The sequence below is a fragment of the Lissotriton helveticus genome, chromosome 6, assembly GCF_964261635.1.
Source record: "Lissotriton helveticus chromosome 6, aLisHel1.1, whole genome shotgun sequence".
NCBI lineage: Eukaryota > Metazoa > Chordata > Amphibia > Caudata > Salamandridae > Lissotriton > Lissotriton helveticus.
In genome coordinates, this window is record NC_136067.1 from 904,373,309 (window position 1) to 904,392,466 (window position 19,158).

General features: G+C 44.5%; 1 protein-coding gene across 5 annotated transcripts in view; it reads left to right on the forward strand.

Moving 5' to 3' along the window:
* AK9 (adenylate kinase 9) overlaps positions 1–19,158 on the forward strand; it is a 1,611,121-nt gene that overhangs the window by 438,226 nt on the left and 1,153,737 nt on the right. For all 5 annotated transcript variants that reach the window (XM_078648533.1, XM_078648534.1, XM_078648537.1 and 2 more), the window contains exon 19: positions 14,296–14,452. In XM_078648533.1, coding sequence (XP_078504659.1) covers positions 14,296–14,452 — 157 coding nt within the window. The remainder of the gene's footprint in view (positions 1–14,295; positions 14,453–19,158) is intronic.

Here is a 19,158-nt window from a genome sequence, read left to right on the forward strand (position 1 = left end):
GGTATACTACTAGAAATATAATGCGATATTTACTTTTTACCCAAATCAAAGTTGTTCGCACAGCATAACAGCATAGGTTGCAGTTTGCAGTACCACTGCGTACATACCTGAAACAAAGCCAAGCTGATAACACTTTCATATTATTGTGACTGACTTTTTTTTCATTTTAAGAGTTTATTGCATTAATGCAATAGGAGGCAACCCCGTATCTGCCAATTAAGATATAATACCATGTAATATGGGAATATCAAACAACAGAAGGTAAAAACAAGGAAAATCACCAGAAACAGGGTATATTGCTATGATCATAATTCTGGGTGAGCAACTGTACAACGTTTAGCAACTCATAGCATGGTGTCTTATGATTAATTATCAGATGAACAGACCAGTATGCAGATCCTATGTAAATCTGTGGTATTTAAGCAGGATCCTAATACTTAGGGAAATAGATAGATAGATAGCCTTGTTTGTCAAACAGTGGTCTGCATATGAATATTTCGAATTGCACTGTGAAAATTATGACGAGGATGTTCTTGGCGACATTATATAATTGATGGAATTGCCACTTCCCGACGGGGAGTACCAAGAGGATGATATGGTCTCCAGTAACATTAGGATCTTACAGGGTGGTAAAAGAATCCGATGGGCCTCTATTAAGTCGTCGCCAGATAATTTGGCATTATTGTATAAAAGTGTTATTCCCCAGTTTGAGCGTCTAAATACATTGCATGAAAATGCCCATAATCTTGATAAAGACGCTAAATTTTTAAGCATACATAAAGAACTAATGCTGGCCCTAGCGGTTAGTTTTTTTAAACCGGCAAAACAGACTAACCGACAGGCACGTGTCACAAATCTCTGGTATAATCAGTCTTGTAGGAAGGCGAAGACCACTCTAATTTCTGCCATCAAATTAGGCCACAGAGCAACCATTATGGCCGCAAGGAATGCCTATAAGAATCTCCTCTCCCATGCAAAATCCGAATGGGAAACAGAGAAATGGCAGGCCATCAAACAGGCATTAATAGCGAAAGATGCCCGAACCTTTTGGAACCTGGTCCATACTGGGAAGCCAGAAGGTAAGGCAAAGATCGATCCCAACATCGCCGAGGAAGCCTGGTGTGCATACTTTGGTGATCTTTACTCTAGCCCTGCTTCCCAGCTTAAAGCGTTACTAACCATGTCTTTGAGATTGGCCCCTGGATGCCTTCCTCCCCCCTTCACCATGTCGGAAGTTACACTTGCAGTTCAAGCATTAAAATGTAACAAGGCCCCAGGGTTGGACAAGATCCCCGGTGATCTTTTCAGAGATGAGCCAAAGATCTGGGTCCCCTACTTGACCGTTATATTTAATGCTATTCTTGACGGTCAAGAGGTTCCAAGCACCTGGCTGGGGGCCGAAATCATTCCGATTTATAAAAAGGGATCTCCGTTGGCCCCGTCAAATTATAGGCCAATCAGTCTTATTGACGTTACTCAAAAAATCTATGCCAAACTGCTTTTGCAACGCTTGCAAGATTGGATTAGTGAGAATAACATCCTCTCCCACCTGCAAGCAGGGTTCCGTGCTAAAACATCTACCATCGACCAACTACTACGGCTCCAGGTACTCTACTGGAAGCATGTGGTCTTGGAAGGGGGTAGCCTCTACCTGACATATGTGGACCTCAAATCCGCATTTGACATGGTGGACAGGAACCAACTCTGGAGTATATTAACAACAATGGGGATTCCACCCTACTTATGCCACCAATTTAAAAGACTCCATGAAGGAACCTATGCAAAGGTACGTTATGGCAAATATGGCCAGCTGACAAGAGATTTTCCTATTGAGAAGGGAGTTAGGCAGGGATGCGTACATGCCCCTACGTTATTTTCCCTTTTTTTAAATGGCCTTGTCGATGACCTAATTAGTGTACATAACATTGACGCCCCTAACTTAGCTGGCGGTAAATTTCCTGCACTTATGTTTGCGGATGACACCCTGCTGCTCTCAAAAACATCTATGGGGATGCAGCGGGTGTTAGACCAATTCACCAAATTCTGTAGGAACAGGAATTTGGTGATTAATATAGATAAAACAAAGTACATGGTGTTCAATGTCAGTGCAACTAATTGTCCACGTCCGTCAATGGATGGACGAGCCCTGGAAAGGGTAAATAATTTCACTTATTTAGGTCTGACCTTAAATGATAAAATGAGTTGGGATACTCAAATGACTAAGGCTAATCTAACCCTTTCTCAGTCTACGGGGGGGATTCTTAAAGTGCAGAAATCTTGTGTCCATAAAGTAGTCAGTGTACCGCTGGAAATATATAAGGTTCAAACCAGATCATCCACCCTTTACGGGGCGGAACTCTGGGGCTATTGTCCAGCGAGTGAGATTAGCATAACAGAGAATAAATTTATTAGACAGCTGCTCTCCTTACCAAAAAACACTCCTCTAGTTCCACTAAGGTTGGATATAAATCTGAGGCCCCGGAGCTTGAGTGCTATAGAGAAGAACTGAAGATTGTGATGGCACGCCCGGGTGCAGGGAGGATAAAGTGGCTATCCTTTATAAGGGGGCAGGCGTCTAGGATCGGCATGGAGAATCTCTGGTCTAATCCGGAGGACACATGCAAATCCATCTCAAAGAGAACCCTGGCTGAGTCTATAAAATATTACAACTTAGAAGAGGTCCTTCGATCAGCCAGGCCTTCTAGCCTCACTGACAGCTTTCTGGATTCCAAGAATGTCTACAGTTTTGAGAAGGAATTAGACACTATAGAACCTGTCTTAGCAAAAAAACTGTATTTACAGTTCAGATATGGTACACTACCCCTCCACTCTTACACCGATAAATGGAAAATGGGTTTAGTTCGTCCTTGTCCAGGTTGTAATGATCCAAATGAATCCCTAATTCATGTGATCTTGTTTTGTCCTGCTTATTCTGTTAGCAGAAAAAAATGGATCATACAGCTATGTGTGAACCTAGGAGTCAGGAACTATATAGAGTATTTTAGAATTTTAAAAACTGATACTAATGCACTAATAGTTACTGCTATTGCTAAATTTTTGTTTTCAATGTGGTTAATTAGACGGCGATTGATTCGGTAGTAGCAACCTACCTTAATGTAGGTAGACAGTTTTGTCTCAGTAATAACTAGTCTTCTACCGTGTTTTAAACTTTTAATCCATGTATTTTATTGCCTTAGTGTTTTTATCGTCACCCTATAAACCACATGCTAACTGATTTACTGCAAATATCTAAAATGAGATGTAACTGTGTATTAGTCTATTGCTGTAAATGTATTTTTCTATTTTTGATGTACTTTTATGGTTCATAAACAAACCGAAATAAAGTTAATATGATGATGATGATGATGATAATTGATGATTAGATTGCTTTGCCAGAACAGATAGAAGAGAAATATGGGTCAGCCATGGTAAGGGTAGATATATAGCATTCAGTGGGTTGCTGGATTGCTGGGTAAATAGTTGGAGTTGGAATGTGTGAAGATTGCACTAGGTTATCACCTATCACCTATTTCTTTTTGTATAGGTGTTGGACCTGTCAGCCTTAGGGTGGTCTTCCCCCAAACGTTTTGCATTTACACTCCAATTTTTGTTGAGATTTGTTTTTGTTAGCCTTAGAACTCAGTGCACTTTACCACTGCTAGCCAATGCTAAAGTGCATGTGTACTCATACCCTAAGACATGGTACAATTGGGTTAAAACTGATTGGCATGTTTATTTGACTTATTAGTCCCTAGTACCGTGGTATGTCATATACCCAGACCCTGTAAATTAAATTCTACTAGCGGGCCCGGAAGCACTTATTCCGACCCCCACTTAAGTATGCCCTGAAACATGTCCTAGTCCTGCCATTGCAACCTGAATGTACTTTTAAACTGCCAGTTTGACTTATCAATATACCCCCTTTGCCAAGCCTTAAACTCCCATTTTATTGCATATACGTCACCCCTGTGGTAGGCGCTTGGTAACTGGTAGGGCCAGAGGCATGGTAATTAAAAGGTTCGACATGTACTTTTAAGTTTTGCATGTCATGGTAGTAAAAACTCCTAAATTTGTTTTTTACTATTGTGAGGCCTATCTGTCCCATAGGATAACATTACATTGCCTTATTACATTTCAAGTGCTAACTTTTGATTGGGCACAGGTAAACGTCTCATGATTGATGTCTGAGAAATTATCATTTAAAACCCTTTTTAATGCTAAGGGCAAATTTCAGTTACAATTTTAAAAATGCCTCATTCAGAAAGTCTTCATTTTCTGATGGATACATCTGCTTATCGATTCCTTACCTTTTGAATTACCCCAATGTGCAGCATTCCACAGAAACTTTTCTCCTCAGCTCTCTCACATCTAACTCCGCGTGACGGCATCGGGCCATAAGAAGACTTCATCAGCGTGCTCACATCAGTTTCCTTTTTTCTGCACTGTTGACGTGTGATGGTTTTTTCCCAGGCTCTCCATTTCTGGGAGTCTTGTTAGATACTGTTATTGTGACGTTGAAGCCAGCTGAAGATGACTACTCCTAGGAAGTCGGGATTCAAACCCTGCAGAAAATGCGTAGGTAAGATGTCCATCACTGTACCTCATGAAGATTGTTCGTGGTGTCTGTCCTTGGATCATGACGTCAGGACCTGCACTTCATGTAAGCAAATGAATTCAAAGGCCTTGAAGGAGAGGGAGGCCAAGTTATTCATGGCCATGACCAAGCGGCAGATGAGGGGTCACAGGAGATCTCGGACCCGGCAGAACGCCGACGTTCCATACTTTGAGATCCTCCAAGAAGCATGAGAAGAAGCAGCATCATGGTTCTCTGCCTCGGTCTTCTAAGGATGCGACTCTGAAGTCGGTGTCTCTGAGTCCAAGGCACTTTCGTAAGGATGAGATTTCTCCAACTCCTTTTCCATTCTTTGTCTCCGGCACCGAGGGCTGTTACTCCTCCAACTGCAAAGAATGTTTCTACTCCTTCTGCGCCTAAATCTCTGACTCCATCTCCCCTACCAAGAGCACTGACTACACAACCAGAGCCAAATTTGTTGCCTCCATGAATGGATCCAGAGCCCTTTGTTCCGGCTCCTTATCCTGTGCTCCCGACTCCGGAATCAGATCCTTCGCATTTCTTAAATGCCATGTTTGGTAATCCATCTGGTGCACCTGCCGGCCTCATGGGTCCTCTAGCTTACTCTATAAGAGGGTGTCCCCCTCATTTCCCACAGACACCCTGTCTGCCTTTCATGCCTATGACGCCAGGGAGTTGGTCTCTACCGGCGCCGAGGCTGCTAACGCCGTCACATTTTCTGAAGGGTCATGCTCCATTGGATGGTTCTGCTCCGGAGCTTTCTGAATCTGAACCGGCACTGGTACGTCCTCAACCGGTTTCGAACCCTGTTCCCTTAAATCCTCCTACGACACCGGTAAATCACAGACACTGCGTCTGGCGCCACCGACACTGGTTCCAAAGATAAGATCTCGGAGAGAGGCTCAGAGGCTATCTGAGGATGAGAAATATCTTGAGGAGTAGGAAGGGGCAGAAGAAGGGAAACTTGAACCCTCGATTTGAAAGTTTTCAGAGGCAAGTGGCCTCGATACCTCCCCTGAATGGGAATCACCTAAGGGCTTACCACCTCCTGAAGTGACTTCTTATCATACAGTGATTAGAAAATCTGCTGACCTTTTGGTATTATCTCTGCCTACAGCTGAACTGAAATCATGTATTCTTACAGAGGTGCTCCCTTCATCTACTTCTGCTTCATAACCATTGCAGCCCTTCAATGAGACCTTAACAGAGCCTATTTTGGATGTTTGGCAAAAGCCAATATCCTCCCCTTTGGTTTCCAGGACAGTGGCTAGGAGGTACAAGGTGGCTCCTGGGGATCCAGCTTTTCTGTCTGCGCACCCTTTACTGGAAAGCTTGGTGGTAGGTGGCCTATTTCCTACCTCTTTGGACGTCTGTTAATTCAGACCTCTGGGTTTTAAACATTATAGAAAATGGGTATGCCCTTCCCTTCCAGGAGTTTCCCCCTCCTTTCCCTTCCCTTCAGGGCCTTTGCTCGGAAGAGCATCTCCTGCTTCTTCAACAGGAAGTACCGTTATTACTTCAAAAGGGTGCAAACAAGATTGTTCCAGAGCAGGAAAGGGGTCAGGGGTACATCTCCTGTTACATCCTGATTCCCAAAAAGGATGGTCGTTTGTGGCTGATTCTCGACCTCAGGGTTTTGACTTTTTACTTCAAACAGGAAAAGTTAAAAATGTTGACCCTGGCACAGGTTCTTCTCTCGCTGAAAAAGGAATACTGGATGGTGTCGATTGGTTTGCACGATCTATATTTGCACATTTCCATCTTGAAGTTGCATCAGAAGTATCTCCGGTTCACACTGGGGTCTCCACATTATCAGTTTGCAGTCTTCCCCTTTGTTCTTACTTCCGCACTTTGAGTCTTCACAAAGATGATGGTGGTGGTGGCAGGACATCTTAGAAGGTTGGAGATTCCTGTTTTTCCCTATCTGGATGGCTGTCTGCTCAAAGCAAAGTCTCCAAAGATTTGCAGGTAACAATACAGCTGTTGTTTAGCTTGGGGTTTTTGATAAACATACCCACATCTCACCTGGTGCCCTCTCAGCGCAACCTGTTAATAGGGGCAGTTCTGGACACTACCGTGAGTGATGCCTTTCCGCCTCCACAGAAGATTCAAGACATCCAGGCTATGATTCCACTTTTTCAGAATGTAGCAGCTGCTTTAGTCCTGAAGGTCTTGCGCCTACTCGGTCTGTTTGCTTCTTGCATACTGTTGGTCAACCATGCACTCTGGTATATGAGGGCCATCCAGTGGTGCCTCCAAGGGCAGAGGTTTCAACACCACAGAGATCTCAAGGTATTGGTCTAAATCTCCAGAGACACTGCAGCAGATTTGCAATGGTGGGGTGTTCAAAGCAACCTGTCTCAAGGGAAGAGACCCTCTTTCTCCGGTGGTCACAGTGATAATGGATGCTTCCACTCTAGGGTGGGGAGCTCATCTGGGGGATGTGGAGGTCAAGGGTCTTTGGTCTTCTGAGGAAAGATTGTTTCACATCAATCTTTTGGAATTGCGGGTGATACGTTTGGCTCTCAGTTGGCTCCTGGTTCAGGGTTTTGACATACAACACTACCACAATGTGGTACGTCAACAAACAGGGAGGAGTAGGGCGGTATCTTCTCTAAAAGGAGGCTCTACAACTCTGACCCTGGGTTCAGGACAATCTGATTTGCGTATTCGCAAATCATCTAGCCAGGGAGCTGAATGTGCGTGCTGACAGTCTCAGTCGTCAATATTCGGCCGATCACGAGTGGCGTCTATATATGGAGGTTGTTCTTCACAGTTTCAGGCTGTGAGGGTTCCCTCATTTGGACCTGTTTGCTACACACGAGAACGTAAACTGCTCATCACTTTGCAGTATCCAGTATCTGACGTGGGGAGCGTTGGGGGGCGCGTTTCAGTTAGATTGGCTCGCAACTTCTTTACGCGTTTCCCCGCATACCCTTGAGTCCTTGAGTTCTGAGTTAGATTCGCTAAAACCGGGCCCAAGTCATATTGATCGCCCGGATTGGCCCCATATTGAGCGCCCCTGATTGGCCATGAAGTGTGTGGTATACAGACCTCCTTTACCTCTCATTACACCTTCCACTCCGTCTCACTCTCAGGGCAGACCTCATCTCGCAATCGCAGGTTATAGACCTCCCCACCTCCAGAGCCTATACCTTCATGCCTGGAGATTGAACTGGGCAACCTGAGTTTGTTCTCTCTCCCACCGGATGTGGTGGGCATTATTTTAGCAGCCAGAAGACACTCCACCTAATCTGTTTATTTTGGAAAGTGGGCTAGATTTGTGAAATGGTGTGGAGAGAAATCTATTGAACGTTTAAACGCCCATTTATCTGATGTACTCAGTTTTTCTTTCTTTGACGCAACAGGTTTGTGCAGTAGCTAATAAGGGCTGCTTATCTGCCTTGTCGGCTTTTCTCTATTTACCAGATCAACCCTTGTTGTTTAAATCTCCCATAGTTATGAGGTTCATTAAGGGTCTCACTAATAGGTTTCCTCCCACTCCCTTTATTTTGCAAACAGTGGGATTTGAATCTAGTATCTGTTTTTGATGGGTTCACCCTTTGAACCTTTGCCTAGTGGCTCTTTAAGGTTTCTTACGTTTAAGACTCCGAGACAGATATACAAGCCCCTTAGGACACTTTTGCAACGTCGTTGCATCACGTTTGTGACACAGCGGTAGCATAAACAATGTTGCCAATTTACAGACAGAAGCAGTATCCACCAGAAAAAGTATTACAGAAGGTAAGTAACTTGTTCTTCTTGCCCTACTTGGTCCTTGCAGCTTGGGTCTGGGTCACATGACTGGGTTTAGTTGGCAGATGAACTTTCTTTATTCCTCCCAGACAACCACACAATAGAGGGATTAGGTGTGGTTGCGTGGGCCACTACTGGCAGGAGGGGTGAGTAGAACTAGGCCCTGTCTCACTTGCAACTGATTAGGCTGTGCCCTGCCTTCACACAAAGGAGTTGTCACTACTGCATTGTTCATACAGCCAGCTTGGAGCCGGGGCAGGGAGGCCACCAAGAGGTATTCCAAAAGGCGGTATCATTTCCGAAAAGGAGAACTTTGGTTTTATCGCACTTCCGTTTCACACAATTCTACTGCATCCATGTTTCAATTTGCCTCATGCAGTTGTTGAATTTGTTGCCCACCTCATCAACTTTGGATGACACTGACACTACAATTTGAGTGTTCTCGGCATATGACACAACAGAAAAAACATTAGTTCAAATAAGTTTGGCTAGAGGAGTGACAGATGTTGAAAAGAATGGACCAAAACCAACTCTATGAAAGTAACCACTTGCTCTCTAGCAGATAGAAAGAATCAGAGGATGGTAAGGGCTGCGCCTTGAAAGCCGATTCTCTCAAGCCGGTTGATAAGCAAGACATGATCAACCGTATCAAATGCGGACGAGAGATCAAAGAGAACCAGTGCAGTCCTGCTTCATCTGTCGACCAACCTAATTTATTCAGTAGCAATAACTAAGGCAGATTTCGTACAATGATGCAGTCTAAACCCATGTTGTGATGAATCCAGGAAATGGTTAACGTCCCGTAGGACATAATGTCCTCATTCATAGCCTCTCCAGAATCTTGGCAGGAAGTGAAAGGTTGGAAATAGGCCAAAACCTCTTCATATCAGCAGGATCAAAAGAAGGGTTTTTTAAAATAGGAAGCACCGAGGCCTTTTGCTGGCTTCTTGAAAGTTTCCTGAGATTAGAATGTTATTCAGCAGGCTGAGTAAGATAGACCGAGACCTCTGAAGACATGGTCTGTAAAACATGAGGAGTGCAAGGGTCAAATGGGGAGCCAGATTTAATTCTTTCAATCAAATTCACTACTCTTTCTTCCAAAAAAGAGGGGTGAAATGTGTAAAAATATTCCTAAACAAATTATTACTCAGCATCAAAATGTGTAAAACTGCAGGACGAGGGACCTGGACTTTCATGGAAGCACCTTCCTTGTTTGAGGTAAATTCATTAAAAAATTATATTAACCTTAGACTGAAATTAGTCCGTAAGCTTATTACACAAAGTTTGATCTGAAATGAAAGCGTTGCCTTAATTAAAGTTGGACCGAGTTATAAGTGTCTTAAATAATTCTTTAGTAAAATCTTTGGATGAATAGATTCTTTCAGAAACAATTAAGGCTGTATAGTCCTTACTAAGGGATGTATATTTGTTTCTTTCTTCAGGTCAGTATTTTTTCCTCCACCTATATTTTTGAGCCCTGCATTTAAATTTCAGTTTTTTTAGATCTGATGAATGCCAGGGGGCTGAGAGTTTCCTCTTGTGATTTGTCATTGTTTTTTCAGGAGCCAGCAAGGTGACAGCAGAATCAATCCAATTGGTGAAGTTAGTGACAGCGCATTCTATATTGCTGTCAGACATAGGATTAGAGCTTCTAAGAATGCTATTAAGTTCTGACATCAATTTTCGTCCATAGGTGAAACTTAAATATAGAAGAACTAGATTTGCAGGATTTTTTTTGTGGGAACCACAATTTTGATAAAAAAACAGCATTATGGTCACACCATGTTAGTGGTAAAACTTTATCAAATCTGAGGTCCAAATTATTAGTGAATACTCCATCTAAAGTGTTATAGGCTGGATGAGTGGGAAGAATAACGATCTGAGTAGGATCAAAGCGGCAAAGACAGTTAGCTAAATGGTCAGTGTCATTATTATCCACAAGCTCGAAGCAAAAATGTAAATCTCCTAAAATAGTGAAATTGGAAAATTCCATGCAGGATCCAATGAATGTCTTCAAGGAGCTAATAAACCTCTCTTTTGGCCCAGAGGGCGATACACCAAAATACCATTGAATGTAATAGTGTTGTTAAATTTGAATATGAACATGGGCGTTTCACCAGCCAACTGAGACGCAAGTTGGAATGTAGCCTTAAGGTGGTTGTGAAAGGCAACTCTAATTCCCCCAACCCCCCCGTCTACGTTGTTTGTCAATTCTATAAATGTCATATCCATCAGGTATTGCTACTCTTAAATCAGGGCCTGACGAAGTGTCAGCCCATGTCTCTGATACAAATACTATGTCTCAACCATGGAGATTGACAAAATCAACAGATTCAAACTTTATTTTAATTAATAACCTAGTGATTAAAATAACACATTAGAGTGAATGAAGTTTGCCTTGGCTCCACAACCTTAGGAGAGGAGGGTGAGGGAGAATTACTTGTTGAAAAGGTAATAAAATCTGACACGAAAACAGTAGAGGAGTGATATTGTGACGAGCTCACTTTAAAATCAAAAGTGTTACAGCATTTAGGCCTATCCACAGTACAAAGTTATAGTAATAAGTCCCTCGTGTACCTTAGATTTGAAAAACGACCAGGCATCCTGGCGCACATCGCATTCCAGCCGCAGACGGGTGCAGCCAGGAATGCCCTTGGCGTGCCTTAGGCGCGCCATTGCTGCGCCCATTGTTATGTTATGTTAAATTGGGTTTTGTAAAGCGCACAGCTAATCAAGAAGAGTGTCCCGGCGCTATAGACCAAAAGGCACAGAGCAGGAGAGGGTAGCAAGCTTACTGTCCGAATAGCCATGTCTTGAGATCTTTCCTAAAGGCTACTCTTAACACCTTGAATGCTATGGGGATTTTTCTCCTGTGCTGGGATTCTACAGATACCACTTTACATGACGCGCTGGGCTCGTCATCAGCGTAGCAGGAGGCTACTGCATGACGAGCCCAGCTCGTCATGAGCGTCGAAGGGGTTAAATCAGGGCCTGACGAAGTGTCAGCCCACGTGCCTATTGCACACATCAACTGCGTGGTCGTGCCAGCATTACTCTTTATAGTTTGAATGAAAAAAAGACTAGACCTGCACCCAAAATGTCGACCACCAAAAACACTCGCTCTAACAGGTGAGTCAACGAAAGTGCAGAGTGTGCAGTTGGTAAGTAAGTTCAAATCCCCCCTACAAATAAGGACATGTTTAGATCTATAAGTTTCTTCCTCAGGATAGGAAGGCTTTCTTTGTACATAATGTCTCTTTAAAGTAGTCTTGGGAAATCTCTATTTATTAGCCTTGTCAAGTGACGATCTGAAGTTTCTTTTAACGGCAGGTCAAACTTCCTTTTCATTCTTCTTCTTCTCTAGAAAGGGATAAGGGTGACCTCCCTCAGAAGTCTCACCACTGTCCTCCAGGTTCACTGAGAGGAAGGTGAAAAGACACCTAGCAAGGCACAAAGAAACCAACAGAAAATGTCAGAGGTACATAAGAGAAGGAAAAGCCAACATGTTGCAGAAAAAAGCTCTCAGAAAATACACCCTATAAAATTGAAAAATACAAACAAACTCGTAACACAATCCTAACACAATCAGATCCATTTCTTCTGTTTCCCAGTTGGACCCATTTCCCTATCGATCTCATCATAAGTATTCCCTCATCATTATATCCTGCTTACACAACCTTACATAATAAGTAATCGGCCACTGGCCAAGCCCAAAAGAATGGAAAACTCACCTGTCATTCCTTTACTCAAAAAGCAACCTGCTAGCCCTAACGTGTCTGCCATCTAAAGACCCATTTCTCTCTTCCCTTTCACAGCAAAAGTAACTGAGTCCATTGGCAAGTAGCGACTCACCCAATATGTTGTATCCAGTAACATGTTAGCCCCTTCTCATTCAGTTTTTGCCCCTTCTACAGCATGGAAATAGTAATTGTCTATACTTCTGATGACAACTGCTGGACTCAGGTGGCTTGGCCACTCTTATACGATTAGACCTCACTGTGGCATTTCGCATGAGATCCCTTATCACACTTATTTGCCATCACAAAAATATAGACATAAAAGATCTCATGTTGAATTGGCTTTCTTCATTCTTAGCTGATTTCTCCCAGGTTGTTACCATTTCCCCTTTTCGAACCTAATTTAAACCGGTTCCGTGTGTGGTTCACAACTCTCCTCCATCAGCCCTATTGCCTTTAATATCTCTTGTTTTCCTCATTCTCTCTTTTCAGTTATGCTTCTATGCTTATGTTGATGATAAGCCAATTATTTCGCACATAGACAGTGACTTTCAGCTTCTCTTAGTCCTTTTCAAAGACTGCTTCAGAGCAGTCACCAAATGAATAAGAACCAGCACTGCACACCTTAAAACCGTTAAAACAAAATTTGTTAACCTTTATCTACATCTTTTCCAGATGACCAACAGACCCTGCTCCATCACCCCCTACTACAGTCTGCAACTTAAGAGTAATTTTGACGCCCAGCTTTCACTTATCACACACATTGACAAACTCATTAACACCTATTTTATCCTTTGTGAGATTTCTGTACAAATATTTGCATTTTGTTTCTTGGGCTTCCTGCTTATTCCAGCTCCAGACTGCAGCACATTCAAAATGCCACTGCCCACCTAATCCTTGGACTTAACATATATTCTGTAATATCCAATCATTTAATTATCCTCCCCTGGCTACCCATCCGCAAAATGTGCACTTTCTAAACTTTCTGTGCCACCAAGAAATAATGACCTCTTCTTCTTACCAGGTGTCTTCACTTTTTGATCATATTCTCCATCAAGAATGCTCTTCTCTAGTTCTGGCCAATTTTTTTAAAATTCCCAGATTTTGCAAAAATATTTATCCCAGCCGGCATTTGTCAGTTCTTAGTGCAAAATCTTGGAATACTCTCCGGCCCTTTCTATGCTCCATCAACAGCCTAACTCTCTCGCAAATGCTTAAAAGCTTCCTATTTTCTTTCTAACTTCCGCTACACTTTTGCCATGCATTCAGCTAGTACCAGGGCATTCTTATCTCTGATAGCTGCGCACTTTGCAAAATGTCACATTAATCAGTCAAATCTTCATCTATCTAGACTTGAAAGAGTTTGTGGCCCCAGGGAATTGCAGTTGATGGATAGTGTACTGCCACAGCCCACCCTTCTTGTGCACACAGTGTGAAAGGCGTCAGCAGCACCAGCATTCTGGAATGACCACCAGCCTTTTCTGGTGCTCAGTGTGAGTGTGTTTAAAGTACTGCTTCCCCGTACATGAACCACTTTAAGCAGTAACGAGTACCTCCACACTGCTTCTTGACAGAAAGATTAATTGGCTGAGGGAGGCACTATATGACATGGCCTTGAGTATGTTGAGGAAGTTAAGTGAGTTTAGCACGCTCGAGGAGGTAGGAATTTGTCCATGTGAGAGTGAAGCCTTGTGTGAATGATGGAAGAGTGGCTTTCGGTTTTGTGATGTCTATGTAGAATCTGATTAGGTAATCTTTTTTGGTGAGGAAGCAATACATGTGGTGTCTTTTGAATGCAAGCTTGAAGGGCCTTGGTAAGAACTGATACAATGGTTGGCAGCTTTGAGTGATTTTCTTATTTTAGCTTCGTAAAATGATGTCCTTTGAGTTGGATTAGAGTGTTATTTTTTCTTGTCTATCACTGGTACCTCGCTCTCTGAGTGTTCTTGGGTGTTCTAAAGTGCCGATGGTTATGGCTTAGAAAGTGCATTGAGTCCAGCATGTATTTCAAGCCTGTGTTGGCAACATTGAGAAGGATGTTGGCATCCAATGTGGGCTGGTGGGATCTTGAAATGTTGATGCGCTCTTGGACAGTATCCATAGGGTAGTTTTGAGCACAGTAATTACCACGAAGGTATTTTCTCCTAATTCATATTCCTATATCCGAGCTACGTAATGAAAGCATTGGTATTATTTTTCTATTTTCAGTTCAATGAGGAAAATAAGGAAAGATTAATCGGCACTTCACCGATTGGTGGATGGATATTGGATAATCTTCCGAAACTGCCAGAACATTGGATAGCTATATCAGAGAAGGGACTTATTCCTGACATTGTCATCTGTTTGAATGACACAGAAAATGATGGTGAGTAAAAGTTCACATTTGTAAAATAAAATTCACTGGAACAAACTGAATTGTTCCACAGCAGAACCATAATGTCAGGCCAAAAGGCCTTTGTAGTGCCCAATACATTTTACTTCAATGTACCTGTTCTGCCCCAGTCAAAATACGGTCTGAGTGGTATTGCATTTTGTGTAATCCCTGGGGCCACCTGCAGCCCTTCTGGTAGTCTTCAGGTCAGGCACACACTTAGAACTGGTTCTAACCATTCAGCTGCAACTTTTAGAATTGATTCCTTTCTCTCTTCCTTTGCTGCTACTCCTCAAGTTGGTGGAAATTAGACAATATTTGGCAAGTCTTGGAGGTATGGTCCTGTGATAACTCTAGTTTCCCCTGTCCCTTGTCTTCTTTTTCAGGGAAGGGGCTCCAGCTCCATCATGATCTCAAATCAGTGTGTAAATTCACCTGAAAAATGCACTGCCTTCAATTCCTTACTTGAACCTCTTCCAGGCGCCACAATGGATCCTGATATGTTTTCTTACACTATCTTCCATCAACAGACTCTCCCTCTCTATCATTTGCCCACTAAAACAATGGCATAATGGTCAGATCGAAAGGAAATGAATGCTCACCAAGCACATAACTTATGTGACACTAGACTCAAAACCCCATGGTGCTAAACTAACATTGCATTTCAAGCACACCTTGTCATGGCAGAATGCTCACTTGCAGAGTCAACGTTCGATTGACACTTCTCCTAGAACATTACTTTAAAGTGTGCAGGTATTCAGTTTGTTGAGATCTGATCCTTGGATTTGATTGCACTTTATTTAATTGATAGTTTAGAATAAGTTTCATGAAGCTATATATGGAGCAGCATGGGAGTGCTATGATGTAGAGCCCCCAGAGAGTCTCACCAGAGAAAGGACTAAGGATGGCAGCTGTGGGGATCCCGGACTGCGGAGCGGGGCGGTCTTTGCCGACTGCCAGCACGGTGGTCTGCTTTCCACAGTAGGAAATGCCTTGCCTAGGATGCTGGCGACCTTTGGTGACTGGGCACTGTGGTAGCTGACGCTTAAGCGGTGAGGTGTGTTGGGCATACTGAACTTATTCACATCGGTCTCCTACTACCCTGTATATGTGCCTATGAACATGTTACGTTGTGCTGCCTGGCAACTGAGACATTTGCGTCGCCTTCTGCACTAATACCCTATAACTTTGGTTGCTTGGGACAATGTTTCCGGTAATAACTGCAACGACTTTATGAAATTGTGGCAATTTGAACTTCCGTAATGATGTTTGATGAAACTCTGATATGTATAGCCGCCTGAGGGATTATGGGAGATGTTGTCCCATACGGAGTAACAGCCAACACCCATAGGCTGATATCGCCGTTGGAAATATGCACAGCATGTGCAACTCAAAGCCCCAAGGCAGCGCTATTATTCCATATTGCCTTCACCAAGAGTGCGTATTTTTGCGCACATTTGAAATACATTACTTGATGAACAGTCACTCGGCATGTCTTCTCCTATAATTGCAACGGACAGACTTTGTATTATTGGACCATGTGACAATGAAGTGGGAGCAAGCAGGCATTTTTAATGCAGGCAGCACAACCTGCTATTTGTGCAGGTTTTTAAATCTCTTTATACACAGTAGATTTATCATCAGGAAGGCAGCGCTCGTGGAGAGCATTTGGCGCCAGCATGCTGTTTTATTATGATAGTACCTCAGCATGTTATCATGACTTTCAGGCTAAACAGACTGTTATGTATAATCGTCTCTGCTTATATTTCATTAATTAGTTCATGTACTATTTTTGACATTATTTGTCTGTAGTGGAATATGCAGTTATTTATAACTTTAATTGTCTTGCACTTTGCAAGGTACGCATATGTTGAAGGCTAGTTTGTCTTCTATCAATAATGTCTACCTTGCAGTCTATCCTTTATGTCTATGTATGCCTGAAGATGGGAGGAGGGCTATATATATCAACAATGTCATGGCGCCATTGAGATTGATAAAGCCTGCTGCGCAGGCGAAACGCGTCTCTCTTTTTCTGCAGGGTCGTGGGACACCCGGATAACAATAAAGAAGCCTGATCCATTCATGCCTCGTGTACGTGCCTCTTCTTCCTGGAAGTAGGATTGTTTTCTTTCATATATATATATATCGCCAGTAGGTAGTTATAGTTAGGATTGTTTTCCATAGGGAAATCGCAACATTCTATTGGGAATAACTTTGGTGCCGGTTGAGGAATCTACCTGAAATTTTCCTCAAATTTGCCTCGCGGCGGCTTGCTGTCGAGAGAGGGTCTAGGTGCTTCGTGGCTGCTGTGCTTTGTGCTTCGTGAGCTGCCAAACCCTACCTGTTTTCACTACCCCACTCCTCGCGGCCCCCGCTCCGCGGGAGCCGCTCGAGGCCATCGACACTTGGGACACACCCCCGTTGAGAGGAGCTGCAGGAGACGCCACCCACCCTTGCGGGACTGCGAGGACCAGCGGGCGTTGCTTCTCTTGACTCGCCGCAGCTGGTCCTCTTCCCGCCCCCTCCCGCCTGGATAGAAAAGAACTGCGGGCAGGGACCTCGGCGCTTGCTGTCGAGAGAGGGTCTAGGTGCTTCGTGGCTGCTGTGCTTTGTGCTTCGTGAGCTGCCAAACCCTACCTGTTTTCACTACCCCACTCCTCGCGGCCCCCGCTCCGCGGGAGCCGCTCGAGGCCATCGACACTTGGGACACACCCCCGTTGAGAGGAGCTGCAGGAGACGCCACCCACCCTTGCGGGACTGCGAGGACCAGCGGGCGTTGCTTCTCTTGACTCGCCGCAGCTGGTCCTCTTCCCGCCCCCTCCCGCCTGGATAGAAAAGAACTGCGGGCAGGGACCTCGGCGCTTGCTGTCGAGAGAGGGTCTAGGTGCTTCGTGACTGCTGTGCTTTGTGCTTCGTGAGCTGCCAAACCCTACCTGTTTTCACTACCCCACTCCTCGTGGCCCCCGCTCCGCGGGAGCCGCTCGAGGCCATCGACACTTGGGACACACCCCCGTTGAGAGGAGCTGCAGGAGACGCCACCCACCCTTGCGGGACTGCGAGGACCAGCGGGCGTTGCTTCTCTTGACTCGCCGCAGCTGGTCCTCTTCCCGCCCCCTCCCGCCTGGATAGAAAAGAACTGCGGGCAGGGACCTCGGCGCTTGCTGTCAAGAGAAGGTCTAGGTGCTTCGTGGCTGCTGTGCTTTGTGCTTCGTGAGCTGCCAAACCCTACCTGTTTTCACTACCCCACTCCTCGCGGCCCCCTCTCCGCGGGGGCCGCTCGAGGCCATCGACACTTGGGACACACCCCCGTTGAGAGGAGCTGCAGGAGACGCCACCCACCCTTGCGGGACTGCGAGGACCAGCGGGCGTTGCTTCTCTTGACTCGCCGCAGCTGGTCCTCTTCCCGCCCCCTCCCGCCTGGATAGAAAAGAACTGCGGGCAGGGACCTCGGCGCTTGCTGTCGAGAGAGGGTCTAGGTGCTTCGTGGCTGCTGTGCTTTGTGCTTCGTGAGCTGCCAAACCCTACCTGTTTTCACTACCCCACTCCTCGCGGCCCCCGCTCCGCGGGAGCCGCTCGAGGCCATCGACACTTGGGACACACCCCCGTTGAGAGGAGCTGCAGGAGACGCCACTCACCCTTGCGGGACTGCGAGGACCAGCGGGCGTTGCTTCTCTTGACTCGCCGCAGCTGGTCCTCTTCCCGCCCGCTCCCGCTATAACCAGGAAGTCGTTCCCGAGCGCGCGGGAGCGCGCCGGGAGAAGCCCGGGACAAGGGCGGGACCGTCTGTGGCCGTCCGGGGACGTACAAGGACGGGACGGGCCACCTTATTTACATTCCTATCTCTGATCCTTGGTGCTGGGCAATTTGATGTCAAGCAGTCAACTTGCAAGGTAGGTTGGGGAGAGTTATAGTCGAATCACTGAGATTAAGACACGGGTATAGGAGACTGGAGCTGTCATCGATTCCTGAGAAATCCATACCCATACCTCAAGAAGATTCTAAACAAACTCTAACAGAAAAATCTCTCAAAAAAATCACCGGAGAAGGAGTTAAACTCATACCTACCTGGTCCATTCCAGGCAAGTACAATGGCACTAAAAAAGTTAAGATCCCGCACAATATTTATGAAGCGAATGGGCACTGAAGAAGCAGTTAGGAAATCTTCGGACAAAGTAGTAAAGCATGGCCGGATAACTAGGACCCCGGCAATAAGTAATTATTTCTCTGCCTTATCACCAAAAAAGCAATCACCTACTCTTGCCCTGGAAGAAGGAAAAATCCTTGACCTTTTGGAAACTAAGAAGGAAAAACCGCTCTCTTCTTCGATCCATCACTCCACTCAAAACTTAAGTGATCTAGATCTCGAAGATAATCAAAAGATAATCTTATCATCAGAGGATCTACAAACCTTGGATCACGCGGTGTCACATTCAACATCTTTGACTCCAATAAAACGATTAAGTAGCCAAGACTGCATTGAGGATCCCTATGATAACAACATGAAGTCAGTGAATAATAAATCAGATCTACAGTCAAGCCCTGAGAAGTTATTCAGTAGCTCTCCGGGAAAATTATTAGATCATGATCCAGTATTGGATTCTTTTCCAGACCCTTTTTTTCCTAATACTCACCCAACAAACCCTGTAACAACTATGTCAAAAGCTCTTTTTTCTCTACAGGAAATTTTGGAATCAGTCCTT